The sequence below is a fragment of the Lithobates pipiens genome, unplaced genomic scaffold, assembly GCF_037356315.1.
Source record: "Lithobates pipiens isolate NorthernLeopardFrog02 unplaced genomic scaffold, aLitPip1_a1.2 Scaffold_16, whole genome shotgun sequence".
Lineage (NCBI taxonomy): Eukaryota > Metazoa > Chordata > Amphibia > Anura > Ranidae > Lithobates > Lithobates pipiens.
In genome coordinates, this window is record NW_027507748.1 from 410990490 (window position 1) to 411010578 (window position 20089).

The following is a 20089-nucleotide window of genomic DNA, read 5'->3' on the forward strand; positions in this document are numbered from 1 at the left end:
GCAAACCAAAAAATATACGCTTATTGACTTTTTTTTACTAAAGACATGTGGCTGAATACATTTTGCACTCAATGTATGACTAAAATTTAGTTTATTCGATTTTTCTTATAACAAAAAGAAGAAAATATCTTTTTTTTTTTTTTTTTTTTTTTTAATTTTTCGCTTTTTCCAATTATATCGCAAAAAATAAAAATCGCAGAGGCAATCAAATACCATCAAAAGAAAGCTCTATTTGTGGGAAGAAAAGGACGCAAATTTCGTTTGGGTGCAATATTGCATGACCGCGCAATTACCAGTTAAAGCAGCGCAGTGCGAAATTGGAAAAAGACCTCTGGTCCTTAAGGTGTTTATTGGTCCGGGGCTGTAGTGGTTAAAGACAACTGCTCAGATTAGAAAGACTAATGTAGTATTTATTCTGCCAGAGGGTCCTAAGAAAGCACAGGCAGCGTCGAAATCCACTGTCGCTAAGTGGATTCGGCAAGTTATAATTCAGACTTATGATTTAAGGGGCAAGATTCCCCCTTTCCAAGTCAAAGTGCACTCTGCCAGGGTGGTTAGGGCTTCTTGGGCAGTGCGTCACCAGGCCTCCATGGCTCAGATCTGTAAGGCTGCAACTTGGTCTTCATTGCATACATTCACTAAATTTTATCAGGTGGATGTAAGGAGAGGTATGAGGATATCGCCTTCGGGCACAGTGTGCTGCAGACAGCAGTATAGGTCCTCAAGTCTAAGGTTCCCCTACGGGTCGTGTCTCCCTCCCCTCAAGTAGCATTGCTATGGGACTATTATGTTATTACTTAAGGCTTTGTGTCCCATGATGTACGATAAAGAAAATAGGATTTTTATAACTTCTACCCTGTAAAATCCTTCTCTTGGAGTACATCATGGGACACAGAGGTCCCTCCCCTCTTTTTGGGGTTTAATTATATTGCTTTGCTACAAAAACTGATGTGCTCCTGGAAGGAGGAGGAGGGGGTTTATATAGGGAGTGAACTTCCTGGATTGGATATACCGGTGTCCATCACCTGAAGGTGCCTATATACCCATTAAGTTATTACTTAAGGCTCTGTGTCCCAAGATATACTCCAAGAAAAGGATTTTACAGGTAAGCTGTTATAACAATCCTATTTTTTTTTTTTTTTTTTTTTTTAACCAAAGTTTGTTGGCACTTCAATGTCTCCAGGCAGTATATTGGCTGCTCTCCCATTGCAATAAAATAATTGGTTATTTGCAATGGTGTTTTAATATAGCCAGCATGTTTTAATACTGGCTGTCATTTGGAGGATGGGGTTTCCTACTTCATAAAGAAATAAGATCTACAGTGTTTTGTTTTGAAAATTGTAATGCATTTGTAAACCTTTTCTGAAATGAATAACAATACCAATAACACACAGGACAATGGCCCAGCTAGAAGACACCGAAAACCAAAGAAAAGAATTGGCTAAGCAACTGCAAGACCGTGAAAATAAAATTTTAAGTAGGTGATGTCCTCCTTGTAGATAGGTGTTTTAATAACAGATAACATATTTTTATTTTCAACCTGTATTTTTATTTTATTACATATAAACCCAGCTGTATTTTCCATATAAAATTTTACAGATTTCCAACAAAAGGTAAAAGGTCTAGAGGACAAGGTTAAATTAAAGCAAAAGGAGAAAGAAGATATGGAAGAAACTATTGACATACTTCGTAAAGAGCTGAGCAAAACGGAACAAGCAAAGAAGGAGCTGAGCATAAGGGTATGTGTGTGTGTGTATATGTATATGTATATGTATATGTATATGTATATGTATATGTATATATATATATATATATATATATATATATATATATATATATATATATATATATATATATATATATATATATATATATATATATATATATATATATAATTTTTTTTTTTATTATTTTTTTTTAATAGAGAGGCTTCTGTTCTATATAGGTGTATTATTTAATTTTTACGTTATACAGTGGCTAAGAATCAAGTAAAGGAAAAATGTAAGGGGAAAACTGGGAAAGGGGGAAAAAAAAGCAGATGGCGAGGGTTTAGAGAAGGGGTACAGGGAAACCAAGAGAACGTGGACATATTGGAAATCACATCTTCCACGGTTTAACCATTTAAGGACTGGGCCTCTTTTTTAAATGTGGTGTTTACAAGTTAAAACCTGTGTTTTTGCTAGAAAATTACTTGAAACCCCCAAACATTATACATTTTTTTTCTAACACCCTAGAGAATAAAATGGCAGTCGTTGCAATTCTTCCTGTCACACTGTATTTGTGCAGCGGTCTTACAAGCGCTTCTTTTTTTTTATATACACTTTTTTTTTAATTAATAAAATAAGACAACAGTAAAGTTAGCCGGGGGCGCGTTTAAAAAGGGAAATTTTTTTTTTTTTTCTTATTTTACCTTTTTTGATTTTTACTGTTTAAAAAGTGTCACTTTTATTCCTATTACAAGAATTGTAAACATCCCTTGTAATAGAAAATAAAGTATGATAGGACCTCTTAAATATGAGATCTGGGGTCATATTTACACTAAAATGCAATAAAAAATGAACAGATTTTGTAAAAAAAAAAAATGGCCCGTTTGGACATCACTTCCGCCCTGCAGTGTCATGGAGACGGGTGGGGGCCATCTTCCCCTCGCTCGTCTCCATGCACAGCCATGGGAAGGATCCGATTTGCCGCTGCCGACAGCTCCGGTAAGCGGCGGAGGGCACCGGAGCGTGGCGGGAAGGGGGGGGGGAGATACATTTTTTTTATTCTGGAAATAGGCCCAGGGATCACAAATAGGAGAGCCACCTTGGGTAGGGGGGGGGGGGGAGCCATAATCTCAGAAATGCACAAAGTGTTAGGCTGACCATAGACAGAACGCATTTCTTTCCCACAACCACCATGTTGATAGGGGTATCCTATTCACCAAGCCATAGTATTCTCCTGGAGGGGGAAGCTGTCCCTGCTGGGAGAACATGGCGATTATTGCAAGTGGCTATAATGGCCATTTGCAATAATCACATGTAAAATCTGGCAGGCTGGTTGTGCTCAAGTTGATTAGTCAACTTTGGTACATTCAGCCTACTCATACATGGTTCAGCAGGAACCAGACAAATTCAAACCGTCTGTGGCCGGCTTAATATATATTAAAGACAGCTCTAGCACCAAAAGGTAGGAACCTTCCCCTCCTACCCTACTCTGGCAGGAACGTGGAGTAGGGGAAAAATATTGTCGGCTCTACAGGGATCCAAGCTTATAGCACTTCTGAAAATAAAAAGGCAATTTATGCTTGAAAAGAAAACCTTTTCTACAGCATCTGAAGGACTCCTTCAGATATTGTTCCCATTGAGAAATATAGGTCTGTCTCTAGATGACCCCTCTCTTGTGCTGACTGGCGATGATAGGCAGTATGGATAAGGCATATCTTAATGGTTTGTGTTTAAAATTTGGTGTTGGGGGGAATAGTTTAAGAAATGATGTATTTCAGCTGTAACTTCTTTTATAATGTGCCATTCAGATGTACTTATGAAAGGCACAAAAACAAACCTATTTTGTGGCGTTATCTATACACAGTTTTATTGTAACCCTTTAAATTAACGTGTACCTGTGGGCTTGTTAGACATTCCTTGTATCACCATCTTTTCTTGGCTGATGCAAAAGCTCCTAACAAGATACTTTTTGATAAAAAAAAAAAAAAAATTATTGAAGGACTTTGCCTGTGCTTTTTGTAAATGCAAGAATTCAAAGATTTACACAAATGAATATTGAAGATATCACACAAGTTTTACCATTGACCTGTAAAATACTTTAATCACTTGACTTCTAGAATGGTTTACCCCTTTCATGACCAAGGCATTTTTTGCTATGCTATACTTTAATTGGCAATGGCTTGGTCATGCAACTCTGTGTACGCAAATGAAATTTTATTGCATTTTTTTTTTCACACAAGCTTTCTTTTGGTGGTATTTAATCACCACTAGGTTTGTTTTATCCTTTTTTGCTGTATAAATGAAAAAATACTGTAAATTGTGAAACAAAAACATGTTTTTCTTAGTTGAATATAACTTTTTCATATTTGCCCTTTTTATTTTTGGAATACTGATGTATTTTCCCCTTTTGGACTGATGGAGCTCTGTTGCTCCCATTCCCCTGTGACTGATGGCACTTTGTGGGGCTTTGAGGTTTTCAGTTTCTAAAAAAAATATCCCTGCTTGAGGGCTATAATTCCATTCAAAAATAATTTGAACAAATTTGTCTAAACTACAGGTATCTTCGTTGGAAGTTCAGAAAACACAGTTGGAAGCCCGTCTGGAGGAAAAAGAGGGAATTGTGAAAAGCCAACAGGAAGAGCTAAACAAGCATTCACACATGATTGCTATGATACACAGCCTTAGCAGTGGCAAACTTGGTACAGGCAATGTGAACCTCAGCCTATAGGACTGTGAACTCCTCTTAGCAGCATCTGAAAAATAACTTTTGTACTGTAATCTTGGGGTTAAACCAGTGATACTGAAACTAGCATGATCACAACCTTTTTATTCGAAGCTGCTGAAATATCAACTTTCAAAATATATTTTAAACAATTTTATGAGGTAATGCAGTTCCTAATCCCCAGTATCTCCAGCATACATTCCAGTAACTGGCAGAATGTTGTCATTCTGCTAAACTCTACTACATGAGTGTGGTATATTTTCAGAATCTATGCCAAGCGTACAGGGGTTGCAGTTTCTTTCTTTATATAGGTCCTGAAAGCACTTTTATCAGGTTCAGAAATTGCATTTTATCCTTATTTATTTTATTTGTGTATGGTATGTCTAAAGGATGTCTCCTTAGCTCCATTATTATGACTGTTTCTTATGTGAGTTTTAGTAAATCTTAACAAGTTGGGTCAGTGGGCTTAATGGTTGTCCCCACCTATGCTTTTCCCAACTGCTAATATACTCGGTGAATTAAATGAAAACCTTCACTTGCAGCAAAGAAAGAGGGGTGAAAAGGTCTTTAACCTGACTTCAGAAAGATGCAAGACAATGACCATTCAACCGGTGGACGTACACTTATTACAAAGCTGTGCTACGGGGCGGCCAAATCATGAAGGAAAAAAACACCCTGTCATATTAGACATTATATTTACTTAACTGACCAGGAGGTTGGAGCTGGGGGTGAGTGAGTAAATGCTTTGCTCAACAAGTGCTCTGGGTGCCACTGCTTTCTGACAGCTGCAGGTGTGATGGATAATATGTTCTTTGCTGGGTGCTGGGGTTCTCTACACTGACCCCCGTGCCACTATAAAGAGACTACAGTCACTTTAAAGCACACCAGGCCTGACAACCCTACTTGCTGTCCTCATTTGAACTTTTAAACACTTTATACATACGGGTCGAAGCTGTTGTAGGTATAAATTTAACATAAGGTTTGCATATGTTTCAAAATATTATCTTTAAAATAAATTAGGTGATTAATTTTCTTTTTAAATATTAAAATACTAGATATTTGTAAATATTTTTTTTTTTTTTATCATATTGGTTTGTACAAGATACTTTTAATATGAGACAAGGTTTTTTTAACTGCATTACTGACAAAGTGTAGCTAATAGTATCACATTTTAATTTATGTATTTTTGCTGTAGTGTTCTGCATCTAAGTTGTACACATACAGCAATGAATTGTTCACTACAGGCTAAACTGAAAATGTAAGTTTTGATGTCCATACAGGAAGAACGTCCTACGTTCTCTATGCTTTACTTTTCCATTCACACGTTGTTGTAGCGCCACAGTTAAAGCTAGTTCTTTTTGTTCATATCTTGTAAACCTCTGTCCATACTGTGCCCTGCTTATAGAAAGCCTAAACAAAACAAAAACCCCCTAAAAAGTTTCCTAAACTACCCATCTGTCTTTGCTCAGTATTAGGATGTATACACCCAGGGACTCTGCAAGGCATTCTCTGGTATTTATGAGCAAAGGATTACAGGGATTGTGTCCACTTTCTAATCTAAGAACAGCTATACTGTTTGGTACATAGCATTAGTAGTTCACCAATCGGTTTCATTTGCTGCCATTGAACAACTAGGCCAGCCTTTCTCAACCTTTTCAACACAGAAGAAGCCTTGAAATAGTTCTACTGCCTTGAGGAACCCATGCTAAAAATTAGAAATCTACAACTCATGATAGTCAGTGAGAGGAATGGTCCTTACACTTGTGGTCATTGGGAAGAATTACCTCCTTACAGCTAGCTAAAAAGATCAATGGTGTCAGTGGGAACTTATGAGAGGCAGAAATTGCCCAATGCTGAAGGAACCCCTAGCAACCTCTAGAGGAGCCCTAGGGTTCCATGGACCCTGGTTGAGAATCGCTGAACTAGGCAGTTATGTAATTCTGTGACTTTACTCGTTGCCTACTTGTTTTCACTGACTGTCACAGGCAACCAAAAGGGGTCCACAATAGCAACAGCCATATTCCTCCTAGCACAGGTTTCCTTTAAAGCCAACACAGATATTATGTATTGAAAATTACAAGGGTAAGAAAATACCTTAATGAAAAAAACAAAGTAAATTTATCCTTTTTGTTCCTTTTCCCTTGCTCTAACCCAGGCGTCTGCAAAGTTTTTACTTTGAGGTCCACATTTTAGTTTTTTCATATATTTGCAGGCCGAAAAAAATCTATTTATAAATGAATCTGCTGCAATGGAATAGAATTTGACAGGCTGCCGGCAGCAAAGCTGCATGGCACACCTCCGATCAAACCTTGATGCCTTAACCTCATGCACGGGTATAAACTTCCAGTGAGCCTTACACATCTGTGTTACTGTGACACACACTGCCCATACATTTGGTCCCATAAGAGTCTCCCAACACATTTTTGTCCCCATCATCCTCTCCGCTTCACAGTTGTGTCCCCCTTCCATATTTGTATCCCCATCAGAGACCCCCGCACACATTCATGTCTCCATCAGAGATCCCCCCCCGCACACATTCATGTCCCCGTCAAAGACCCCTACCCCCCTGCACACATTGCTGTGCCCATCAGAGACCCCCACACACATTAATGTCCCCATCAGAGACCCCTGCACAATTGTGTCCCTCTTAGAGTGCCACCTTCAGCATTTGCGTCCTTCATCAGAGCCACCTGTCCATATCAGAGAGCCCCCCCCCCCCCCCAGCACTCACATTTTAGTCCCAGTAATATCGATGCCTGGCTTCAGTGCAGTTCTGCTGTATCTCCTGGCTCCTGTCCGGCTGCTACACAGGCAAGTGGTATGCAAACTGACAGTGGGGAGGGAGCTAGGAGGTTTGGAGACCCCTGCTCTAACCTAACTCACCTCGACAGATGGATACATACAATGATTTGATGACTATGGCTCTGCACTTTACGTACAGTGTATCAAGAAAGTATTCACAGCGCTTTTACTTTTTCAAAGTTTTGTTTTGTTAAAGCTTTATTCCAAAATGGATTAAATTCATTATTTTCCTAAAAATTCTACAAACCATACCACATAATGAAAACTTGGAACGAGGTTTGTTTCAAATCTTTGCAAATAAAAAAAATCACATAAGTTACATAAGTATTCATAGGCTTTGCTCAGTACGTTGTTGAAGCATCTTTGGCACCAATTACAGCCTCAAATTTTTTTGAGTATGATGCTACATCCTTGGCACTCCTATTTTTGGGCAGTTTCTCCCATTCTTTGCAGGAGGACCTTGAGGACCTCTCAAGCTCCATCAGGTTAGATAGGGAGTGTCGGTGCACAGCCCTTTTCAGATATCTCCACAGATGTTCATTTGTTTTCGTCTGGGCCAATCAAGGACATTCAGAGAGTTGTCCCGTAGCCACTTCTTTGTTATCTTGGCTGTGTGCAACTGTCTTGTATTTTACTCCAAGGGATGTCATTTTCAGGTAGTTCAAAATTCCTCTTGTCACAAGTAAGTTTTGTCATGTGTTTTGAGTGCTCAGTGTGTCCAGACCTGAGTGGCCCATTCGGACCAGTTGCTTACTGCAGGGGTTCTCAACTCGACCATGTTTTGAGAATTTTTCTTGGATAAAATAGCTGTCCAAAATACCAAGTCATTGACTTTGATTTAAAGCACCTTTGCAAGATAAAGGAAAACCTGCAGTCATGGCCTGTTGGTGGGGGGTACTTGAGGACTGAGGTTGAGAACCACAGCTTTACTGCCTATGTAATTCTCAGGCTTGACCAGCTGGTTACAGCACATCTTCCCCTCTGCATAGTAAATGAACATTGCCACATAGCTTGTACTGCCTGTACATCTTTTCCATGTAGCAGAACAAACAAACTACCTTCGGAGTGCAGAAAAGGATTGCAAGACACCCTCAAACATGCATGAAGAAATCAAAGAATGGAAACAGTCATACAGATCTTATTCTTTTTGAGCTATGCATAAGGAAAACATCTTAATTAAACCTTTGATCCAATGTCCACCATATATTATTCAGGTTTTTAAATCGGTGTCATATATAACTGTGTAAACAAATACTAAAGCGCTGATGTGAAAATATATATATGCACGACCAGTATTAAAAGATGACTAAATAATATAGCTGCACTTATTGTGAATGTGAGCTGAAATCACATAAAAAAATATATAGAAAATAAAATAATAATGTGCTAATATTAGCCTTCTACTAGAACACAGTGTTACCACCCAAAAAAAGTAAATAAAATCTAAGAATGGTGATAAACCTTCTACAGTGTCAATAAAACCAAATTAAGCAAATGTGAACCTCCTTTACCATGAACAATCCAGATCTATACTAACTGATACCATAGATGTATTGGCTACAATGCGATGGACGTGAAAAAGTTTCAATATGACAGCAAATCTCTGTGTGGACAGCAAATGTCTCTGCTTGTTAAAAACACATAAAACAATCTGGAATCAAGCCTAAATAAGTGTCCACGGGAAAACATGTCTAATTCACAGATTCAGCTGCCTTTTAGAATGGACCGGCTTCTTGCTTTCAAATAATTTACGCAGTATTTAAAAAAAGGAAAAAAAGACCATTGTGCAGGTAGTATAAAAAAGTATTCACTATATAATTAGCTTCACTCACACTTTACGGTAAAGATAATCGCATATATTGAAAGGTCAGTTGCATACAGCTGGGATCTCCCCATATGCCGACAGTGCACCCAAAAGCACTGCTGGTGATGTCACAGGCTCCACCTGGCATGTTGCGTCACTAGACACTTGACCCTTTAAAATGTCATGTGTCTAGATGCAACACGTCGGGAGGAGCCTGTGACATCACCAGCAGTGCTTTTGGGTGCACTGTCGGCATATGGGGAGATCCCTGCTGTATGCAACTGACCTTTCAATATATGCGATTATCTTTACCGTAAAGTGTGAGTGAAGTTTACCCTAATTATATAGGGAATACTTTTATACCTGCCCAATGGTATTTTTCTTTCTTTCCATACTGTGGAAATTATTTGCAAGCAAGAAGCCGGTCCATGTGGACACTTATTTAGGCTTGATTCTAGATTGTTTTATGTGTATTTAACAAGCAGAGAGATTTGCTGTCATATTCACGTCCTTTATTAGTATACCTGTATCATCGCACTGTAGCTAATACATCTATGGTATCAGTATATATCTGGATTGTTCATGGTTATATATCTGCTGTTGTATCCTGGAAAAAAAAATCTTCATTAAAATGTAACTAAAGGTAATCTCTCTTATATTCACCGACTGACACAGCTCCTCTCTGTAAAAAAAAATGGGTTGTCAGCCCTATCACTGGAGATTACTAGGCAAGTTGTAATACAACACTTCATAACTTTTAGTGCTGCCCAGGGGGCGGTCCCTAGGCTACAACCCCACAGCCTGCTCTAGCAGAACTCAGTTTTTTCGTGCCTAGTGAGGAGATAAGACCTAGGAACCCTGCGGGCCCATAGGTCTGTGTTTTTTTGTTTTTTTTTGGGGCGCAGAAGCTAGGCTTTTTGCTCAAGATGAATGATCCTGTGATCTTCTATCAACAGCCGACTGGTTCACTTATCCTTGTAGTCTCCCCAGTCCGGGCATCGAGCGTGTGCAGGTCGCAGCTACGGCTCGGCAGGCCACGACATACCTCAGCTCCAGAGGTAGTCGTGAGCTTTATGCTCCGGGCGTACATATCACTGGCTACTTATGTCTGCGTCACAGTATGCAGAGGCCAGTAGTCTTCCCTGTACTGATCAGGAGCTGACTACAGTGGAATGTCTCCCAGCTTCAGGACTGGTAAGTACAGCTCTCCCTGCCTGGCAAGGTGGAGCAGCTGGGCATTCCCTGGGAGGTCGATTCGGGGGCCCCCTCTCTTCTCTCCCCTGTCCCTAACTCCCTCCTTTCCCCCCCTCACGGGGGGGCTGTACATGTGCTGATCGGTGTGTGTGTGTGCCTGGGCCCTCACCTGGGGTTTTAGCTGTGCTGGGTCCTGCAGCTTAGTGCCACTGGATGCTTGTGTAGTCATGCCCCTGTGTTGGTGCAGCGCTGTGCCTGCTACATGTTCTCTCTAGTCCCCCATAGCACTGTTCGGTGGCCATTTTAAGTATGGGCAAGGGTCAGACTGGCTTCAGGCAGCCATTTTCCTGGTGATTCCCTATTGAGAACACCGGCGGCCAATTTCTTGTAGCTGGACCACGTTTTTGTGCTCTAGCAGCTGCCCCTGTGCCCTCTGCTTCCTGTTTGGTCATCACAGGGCGCTGGGGAGGTTATCCTGTGTTCAGAACATGTGTGTTTGATCGCCCACAGATCGTGCAACCGGCTGGCCGGCCACCGACAGTTTTTTTTTTTGCTATCTCTGCATCTGGGAGCGCTGGGGATCATCAGGCATTGCGGTAATACAGCGTGGAACGGCCCAAGGTTGTGAGTCCAGCGGGTTAGAGCCCCTCAGCCAGCAGCAGCAGGAGGGTGGGACTGCCACTGTCCTAAGTCCCCTTCGGGTGGCAGACAGGGCAGGGTCAGCATGGCTTCAGAAACTGGTGTTTCTTCCCCCGAAATCCAGGCAATTGCATCCGGGTCACCTGCGGACTGCGCGGCCCCTGTGGACACCCTTACAGCAGTCCTCAATTCTTTCGTTGCCAAGATAGAGGCGGTACGTGAGAAGAAAGGTCCTAAAAAGCGCCCCCCCCCCCCCAGTCCTCTGGGGGAGAGCTCTGACGCAGCCTAGGGTCCTGCTGAGGCCGGTGCCCCCTGTTCTGTCTTGTCAGATGACGCTGGCCAGGACCGTTTGGACAGTGAGGATGAGTCCCTGTCTGGGTCCATGCACGATAAAGCGCTAGTTGGAGCACTTATCACAGCTGTGCGTGATACCCTGAAGATTCAGGAGCCAGCGGATCCATTTGCTGATGTACCGGTCCCTTTTGGGTCCCGCAAGCCAGCACGTTCACCTAAGGTGTTCCCGTATCTGACTTATTTTGACAAGTTCACTTACAAGGAATGGGGTCGCCCGCAACGGACCTTTTCGGTCCCCAAATACATGGCGGTGCGTTAACCCTTTGAGGAAAGCCTTCTCAAGAAATGGTCAGATACGTGGACCCCCCAGTATCCAGGTTAAACAAAGTAACCACGAGCCCGGCTGAGGGGACTCCTGCAGTCAAGGATCCCATGCATAGGAAGACCGAGGCGGTGGCTCGTTCCTTGTTTACGGTTGTGGAGTCAGCCAGGCGACCTGTGCTGGCATCCGCACTGGTGTTGCAGACACTGACTGAGTGGGTAAAATATTGCACCGCGAATTGGAAGAGCAACAGGCCTCCCCTGTCTGCGTGGAACTAGCAGACCAACTAGTGCAAGGCCTTAAGTACATTTGTGACGCGCCCCTGGATACTCTTCCTCTGTTATCCAGGGCTTCAGTGTCAGCTTTTGGTTGGCTGACCAGGCATCCAAGAAAGCCCTGACGGATCTTCCCTTCCCTGATTCATAGTTTGAGAATGAGGTGGCCAGCAAGAAAGAGGTAGTTGACAGAAAAGGATTAATGTTGAAGATATGAAGAGAAGCCAAAAAGATAGACCGTAGCAATGTATAGAATTACCTGGACAAGACCAGCACCAGAATCTATCAGCGGGGGAAAAAAAAAAAACATTCCCTAGGACTAACCAGCAACCACTCCTTGACTATTAATATAAACTCATTGAACAAATACCCCCACAGAGCAGCCCCACACCCGGAAACCATGGATTAAGGGCACATTTTCCCCTATCCAAGATGGTGCCTGCATCTCCCGTGCTCTACTGTGTTCAGCCGTCAGCATGACTTCACCTTCGAGCCCACTGTCGGCCACAAAGTGCTGGCTGAGCACACACATGCATCCCCTAGAACAGGGATATGCAATTAGCAGACCCCCAGCTGTTGCAAAACTACAAGTCCCATCATGCCTCTGCCTCTGGGTATCATGCTTGTGGCTGTCAGTCTTGCTATGCCTCATGGGACTTGTAGTTCTGCAACATCTGGAGGTCCGCTAATTGCATATCCCTGCCCTAGAAGGTAATGGCAATGCTAGGATACACACAGTACTGAGGGTAGAGAGAGAGGCAGAAAACAGCTTACTACAAAAACAAACTAGAAAATACAGTATATAATACACTAAGACTGAAAGAAAAGCGTTAGGGCCAGTTCACACCACATATAGTCTAGTGTGGGGGGGGTTTTCTGCATCAAAAACGCTTGAAATTAGGTCAGTGGTTAAAACCACTTGCCGACCGACTCCTGTACATATATACATCCAAAACAAAAAATAAAAAAAAAATATGATAATAAACACACCCTGAAGAGTAAAGCTACATAATTTTATTAGCTATATATAGCAAGTTACAAAATAGTAACCTAAAATCCCCTAGTCCCTTACAAAATAAAACAAGGGAAGTTGCAAAGATAATAAATGACTTCCACTGGTTTTATATGCTTCCCCAAAAAACATTTAAACCAGACTATCCATATAATCCATCCTATCCACAATGGAGATGGAAATATGCATTCAGTGAATTCCTCCCTCCCTTTGATAAAGAGCACTCCCCAAAAAAACTGTTATTAACCCCAGCTACCTTAAGCAAGGCTCTGCCGAAGTTCCGTTTTATAAGGAACGAAACATGTAAGCTTTTCATGCTGGGTGAGCACCCCCACAACCAGGGCTGGACTGGGACAAAAATGTGGCCCTGGACTTCAACATGACCGGCCCGCTTTAATTTTGAGTGTCTCGATCAGCACTTCCCCTTACATCAGTGTTCTCCCTCTCCTACTCCTCCCACGTGTACTCACAGTTTTGAAGGCAGCTTCTTGTTCCTCTCTCCAGTCATGTGATAAGGGGAGAGAGGATGGAACGTCTGCCAGCTGTCTATCTCCCCCTGCAGGCTGGATGGAGCAGAAAGCCTAATGCTCTCTCCAGCAAGTGAAGGCAGCTGCTCCTCCTAACAGGAGTGAAATCGCGATCACTCACTGTCACAGAGGAGTGGCTCCAGGACTGCACCGGACCGGCCCACTGAGCCATCAGCCCACCGGAAAACTCCCTGTAGTGCTGATGACCAGTACATGCCTGCCCACTAATCATGGACCCCTGCCAACACTCCTGTTTATGGCTTTGAGGACTTTGCGAATTGATACCTGTTGGAAAACTATGGAATTACCAATTTATGCAATTGGCATATGGTAAACCATCTTTCAGTGCAGACACTATAATGATTTGAATATTAGTTTTTGGATTGCTATCTTTTGGATATGCTGACACACTGCATGGAGCATGGACTAAAGTTTTGATAAGACAAGCATCTAGCTAGACAAATCGGTATGTCTAGCTGAAGAGTCTTTTGAATAACCAGCGATGAGTAAGTAACCAAATGAGCTTTGTGTATGATTAACCATGGCTTTAATAGTCTAGAGGATATACCTACACCTTGTGGGCACCTGGACCGAGGGTTACACTGACTAGATTTTGCTCTGTTCATCTGATTAATCCGGACTGCAGTGTATATCAAATCAGTTGAATGTCTGTCACATGCCATTTATGCAGAGGAAAAACAGCAAGAAGCACTTTATCAAAAGAGCCATGAGTATATATTGAGAGAAAAGTATCTCCTTCTTTTCATAAGAAATGCACTGAACGTTTACAACATACTTCGGATGTTTCTTTTTTTCAACTTTTCTTATGATGGCTTTTTTGATACTTTGTGACTGACTTCTGACGTTCTGGTTAAAGAGGAAGTAAAGGCAGTTGAAAAAATAAAAAAAGGAACCTGCAAGGCAAAGGCATAATGAGCTAGTATGCATTTTTATTCAAAAATTCGATTTTTTTTTCCTCCAAAAAGTGCGCTTGTAAGACCGCTGCGCAAATACGGTGTGAAAAAAAGTATTGCAATGACAGCCATTTTATTCTCTAGGGTGTTAGAAAAAAACAATATATATATATATATATATATATGTGTGTGTGTGTGTATGTATGTGTATATATATATATATAATGTATATATAAAATGTTTGGGGGTTCTAATTCATTTTCTAGCAAAAAAAAAAAAAACTGTTTTAAACTTGTAAACACCAAAATCTCACAACGAGGCTAGTCTTTAAGTGGTTAATAAAGCACTGCCAGAAGTGACAACAAGGTAGAAAGTAATTTTTAGAAAAAAGTTAGTAGTGGTAGACTATTTTTTCCCATTACAGTTTTCCCTTTAGCTGAAATGATTTTAGTTAATTTGTGATGGCACGGTACTGGACAGCATTATCAACTAATCAAACTCACTGTGTTTGGGTGGAGTTGCTCTTTAAACCATATAGGGAAGTACTACAGTACTATTGTTTTAATATACTGTAACACACTCTTGCCAAGCACATATCAAATCACAGGCTGTTCCATTGATCCCTGCAATTTAAAGGTTCTTGCAAAGCTATTCTAACTATCTTAATAATGTGGCTTCACTACAGATAAAGCTGTCATCAGTTTTTTTAATAAAAAAAAGCAAATGGTATTTGTGGATAGAGAAGCAAATTTCTAAATACAAAACCTATGTTTGATGACATTTATCTAATACAAAATGCTAGATAGTTTATTTATATGGTAGGGAATTTTGTTTTTTTATCCAGCTGATTATCTATGGGTTTAAGAGAACATTTGCTTATATTGGAGTCCATTTACAATGTTGCGGTGAATTTTTAATGCGTAAATGTGTATTGTGCAGCTTAATGTGTACAGCCTAACAAACAAACAAACAAAATATGAATGGCAGCATAACGCAACACAGATATGCCTGTGTGTTGAGACAGCATGCCGTAAAACCTGTGTTTGTGAACGGGGCATATCACCCAATGTGGGGGACCCATTTGATATGCTCTTAATTGCAGAGGCGGTTCTTAACCATTTTAGTCCTGGAAGATTTTACCTCTTTCCTGACCAGAGCAATTTTTACAACTTGGCACTGCGTCACTTTAACTGGCAATTGCATGGTCGTGCGATGCTGTACCCAAACAAAATTTGCGTCCTTTTTTCACACAAATAGAGCTTTCTTTTGGTGGTATTTGATCACCTCTGCTAATTTTTAGACCGCCAATTTTAGAAAAAAAATTTTTTTTTTTACTTTTTGCTATTATAAATATCCCCCTAATTTAAAAAAACAAAAACGAATTTCTTCATCAGTTTAGGTAAATATATAATCTTATATATATTTTTGGTAAAAAAAATAAAATCGCAATAAGCTTATATTGATTGGTTATAGTGTCTACAAACTATGGGAAAGATTTATGGCATTTTTATTATTTTTTTTAATGGTAATAGCGGTGATCTCTGCTTTTTAGCGGTACTGCGCCATTGCGACGGACAGATTGGAGACTTTTGATACTTTTTTTTGGGACCATTGGCATTTATACAGTGATCAGTGCTATAAAAATGCACTGATTACTGTGTAAATGTCACTGGCAGGGAAGGGGTTAACACTAGGGGGCGATCAAGGGGTTAATTCTGTGTTCCTTCAGTGTTTTCTAACCGTGGGGGAATAGGACTGACTAAGAGAGGAGACAGATAGTTTTTCCTACTTAGGAGGAACAAACAATATGGCTCCTCTTCCATGACAGCATAGGGATTTGTGTGTTTACGCATACAAATCCCCGTGCTGACGCTCACGCACGCCCTCTGGTGGCCGCTAAAGGAATGGACATACCCATATGGTAGTTTTAAAAACATCTGTGACTACTGTTAGGTAAGTAGTTGGCATGTTACACAAAAGAGATCATGTATTCAAGCAGAACACAGGATCAACAGCTAATTACCCAGTAGAAATAGATGAATGTAAACTGTCCCATTCAAAGAATTTGCAGCGTCATGTGATTAGCACACATCTGCCACATTGCACTTAGATGACAATAGCATAAGGACCTAAAAATAGTTAATGTTGACTGAGAGAATTTGGTTCCGCTTTAATGATATTTAATATATGTTGGCATCCGCTGTTTAGGTTTGCTTAGTAGAGAGGCAGCAGAGACTTATAACATTAGGCCTCAAGCACACAGGGCATTTTTACAGCTGCTCTTAGCTTTTAGACTTTTTTTTTTTTTTTTGCAGCTTAAAAACGCCACTCTACATGTTATTCTATGGCCTCATGCACACAAAGACTTTTATGAGCTGTAGGCATTTTCAAGCTGCAAAAAATACCCAGGGACATCGCATTCTGAGGAACGGTGTTACAGCTGTAAAAATGTCTGACGCTGGCAAAAGCTGCTAAACACGGCTTAACGCTGGATAAAAAGCTGCTAAACATGGTTTAAGCCTCATCAAACTTTTTTTTTTTTTTGACATTTCAAAAATCAATGGTTCCCTATGAGAGCTCATTGATTTGAATAGAAGTCGTACCAGAAGTCGGATCATGAGGATTCGACTTGCGGTGCAGCTTGTGCTCTGAGGATCTTGAAGTGAACCCTGGCCAAAAATGAAAAAAAAAACTGGCATGGGGTTCTCCCCAAAAACCATACCAAACCCTTCGGTCTGGTATGGTTTTTAAGGGGAACCCCTACGCCAAAAAAAAGGCATGGGGTCCCCCCTAGATCCATACCAGACCCTTATCTGAGCATGCAGGTCAGGAAATGAGCAAGTGCCCTCCCCGACCATACCAGGCCACATGTCTTCAACATGGGGGGTTGGGTGCCCCCCTACTCCAAAGCACCTTGTCCCCATGTTGAGGGCATGTGGCCTGGTATGGGCCAGGAGGGGGGGGGGGGTCGCTTGTTTATCCACCCCTCTTTCCTGACCTGCTGGGCTGCATGCTCGGATAAAGATCTGATATGGATCTTGGGGGGCCCACGCCATTTTTTTATGGCATGGGGGCTCCCTTTAAAATCCATATCAGTTTTTTTTTTTTTTTTTTTTTTTTTTTTTGGCGAGGGTTCCCCTTTAAGATCCTCAGTGTATAAACCGCACCCTGCAAGTCAGATCATCATGGTCTGACTTCTGGTGTGCGACTTCTATTCAAACCAATGGGCTCTCATAGGGAACCATTAATTTTCGAACAGAGGCAGAGAAATGCTGCTAAAAGCCTGTCATATTTGCAGCACTATTTGGCTGCTAGCGGGGCGGTTTTAGCCCCAACTAGTGGCCAAGAAAGAGTTAAAAAACCACTGCAAAGTGCCTCTGCAGAGGCGCTTTGCCAGCGGTATAGCCGCGCTGCCCCATTGATTTCAATGGGCAGGAGCGATGAATACACGGCTCCTTCACCTCTCCAAAGATGCTGCTAGCAAGACTTTTTTACTGTCCTGCCAGTGCACTGCTCCAGTGTGAAAGCCCTCGGGGCTTTCACATTAGAGAGACAGCAGCGGCTGTTTCAGGTCGGTTTGCAGGCGTTATTGTTAGCACAATAGCGCCTGCAAAATGACCCAGTGTGAAAGGGGTCTAAGTGGGACACAAAAGTGTTACTTTTTGCTGTTACAAAAATGAAAACATTAACTGGAGTCCTACTTTAAAGTATGGTGCCTTGAAAAAGTATCCATACCCCTTGCAATTGTTCACATTTTGTCATCTTACAACCAAAAACGTAAATGTATTTTGTTGTTTTTTTTTTGTGATAGTCCAACACAAAGTGCCACATAAATGTGAACTGGAAGAAAAATGATAAATGGTTTTCACATTTTTTTTTACAAATAAATCTGTGAAAAGTGTGGCGTGCATTTGTATTCAGCCCCCTTTACTCTGATACCCCTAAATAAAATCTAATAGAACCAATTGCCTTCAGAGGTCACCTAATTAGTAAACAGAGTCCACCTGTGTGTAATTTAATCTCAGTATAACTACAACTGTTCTGTGAAGCCCTCAGAGGTTTGTTGGAGAACCTTAGTAAATAAACAGCATCATTAAGGCCAAGGAGCACACCAGACAGGTCAGGGATAAAGTTGTTCAGAAGTTTAAAGCAGGGTTAGGTTATAATAAATATCCTAAACTTTGAACAGCTCACTATTCAATCCGTTATCTAAAAATAGAGTATGGCACAACTGCAAACCAAGACCAAGACATGGCCGTCCACCCAGGGGCGGATCCAGAGTCTAGTCTCGGGAGGGGCACTGCCAGAAAATAAGGCTGCTTTCACACTGGGGTGGGCGAGCGACAGCAGTAAAGGCCACTAACGGGACGGTTTTATCCCATTTATTTCTACTGAGACACACAGCCGCTATATCCCAATATGACATGTTGGTGCGGGTCCTTGAATAAACCCTGCATGCATTCTGGGATCTGCACGCATGACATATTGGGATATAGCAGCTGTGTGTCTCAGTAGAAATAAATGGGATGCATGTAACACTTTATGCATCCCCAAGCCAGTAAAAGACAGCCCTGCATGTCAGACGCATGTCTGCCCTGTGTGAATGAAGCATAAAGATACATTTTTCTGTCATTCTATATCATCATTATTATGATAATCACACAATACAGGTGCTGTGGCTCAACTCACCTGTACTGTGTGATTATCATGATGATAATGATGATGATTGGTAATTGTAATATGACACATGGAGGGGGTTAATGTACTCACTGATGTATTACTGACCAGTGGCAATTAATTATATGGAAAATAGCCGCGCTTGTGGAAAATGGTCACAATAGATAGGATGACAGTTATGGCGAAGGTGAATGCGTGCTATCGCACTACCAAATATTTATCAAGAGGTTGCTGCCTCCCTAAATGCACGGGCTTTAATCAAAGAACCGTGCTTTAAGATAAATGATTAATATGGGCTATTGGCGCTACCTCCAATATATATGTTCAAACTATTAAGATTATTAAAATTACCGTTAGTGAACCTCACTGTTTCCCAGGCTTAAAATATATCTATATTAGTGATCTATCCCTTTCCCTACTCCTATATGCATAGATTGATGGCTTCACTGATATATATCCATCCACATAGGTAGTAGCCTCTATTATTGGGTGATATATTCTATCGGGGACTTTGAGTCAAAAATTGGATATAAGAGGGAACAATAATAAATGTAAACAAAATCTGTAAATACACTAAATATGTTTGATTCCACTCAGTTGTGCAAATTTCCCCTCACAAGTGTGAACTAGCTGATTTCCAAAAAAGACATCATATAGTTATTCTATACATTCCAGTGACCAAATCTATGTGTACATAACATAACCCCTATCAACTAGTGTGAATTCACTTAATCAATCCCTTAATCATCAATCTACAAATGAGTGGTTTCTATGTGAACCTCAACCCAAAAATTATATATCAAGGGGGAAAGCTTATTCCCCCTGTTTTTCTAAGAACAACGTAAGGTGAATTTTCTATATATACCAGTATGCAAAATTATATCCCAAATTGTGATAACCTGTGAAAAAAATTCCCCATTCACATGGGAAGTGTACCAACCTAAAAGACCCAAAAAGTTGTGTAATAAAACTAGACAAATATATAATAAAACCAAAACGGCAAAATTAAAAAAATTGATTGAGAAGAATTGAAAAGAATTGAATGGAAAAAGTGAAAAACCTAAAACAAGTTTTCAATAACAAAATAGTCCACAGTAGTTCTTCTATCAAATGTCCACAGATATACAAATATTCTGCTCAGGAGAATCAAAGAGGGTGACTTTCGTGTTCATGAATACTTATGGTGACTTCCGTGCTCATT

At 40.9% G+C, this 20089-nt stretch overlaps 1 protein-coding gene across 1 annotated transcript in view; it reads left to right on the forward strand.

The window, feature by feature from the left end:
• Window positions 1-5494, forward strand: part of CIP2A (cellular inhibitor of PP2A) — a 98057-nt gene extending 92563 nt beyond the window's left edge. The window contains exons 19-21 of the mRNA XM_077482442.1: window positions 1395-1477; window positions 1600-1739; window positions 4264-5494. Coding sequence (XP_077338568.1) covers window positions 1395-1477; window positions 1600-1739; window positions 4264-4434 — 394 coding nt within the window. The 3' untranslated portion in view covers window positions 4435-5494. The remainder of the gene's footprint in view (window positions 1-1394; window positions 1478-1599; window positions 1740-4263) is intronic.
• The last annotated feature ends 14595 nt before the right edge of the window (window positions 5495-20089 follow it).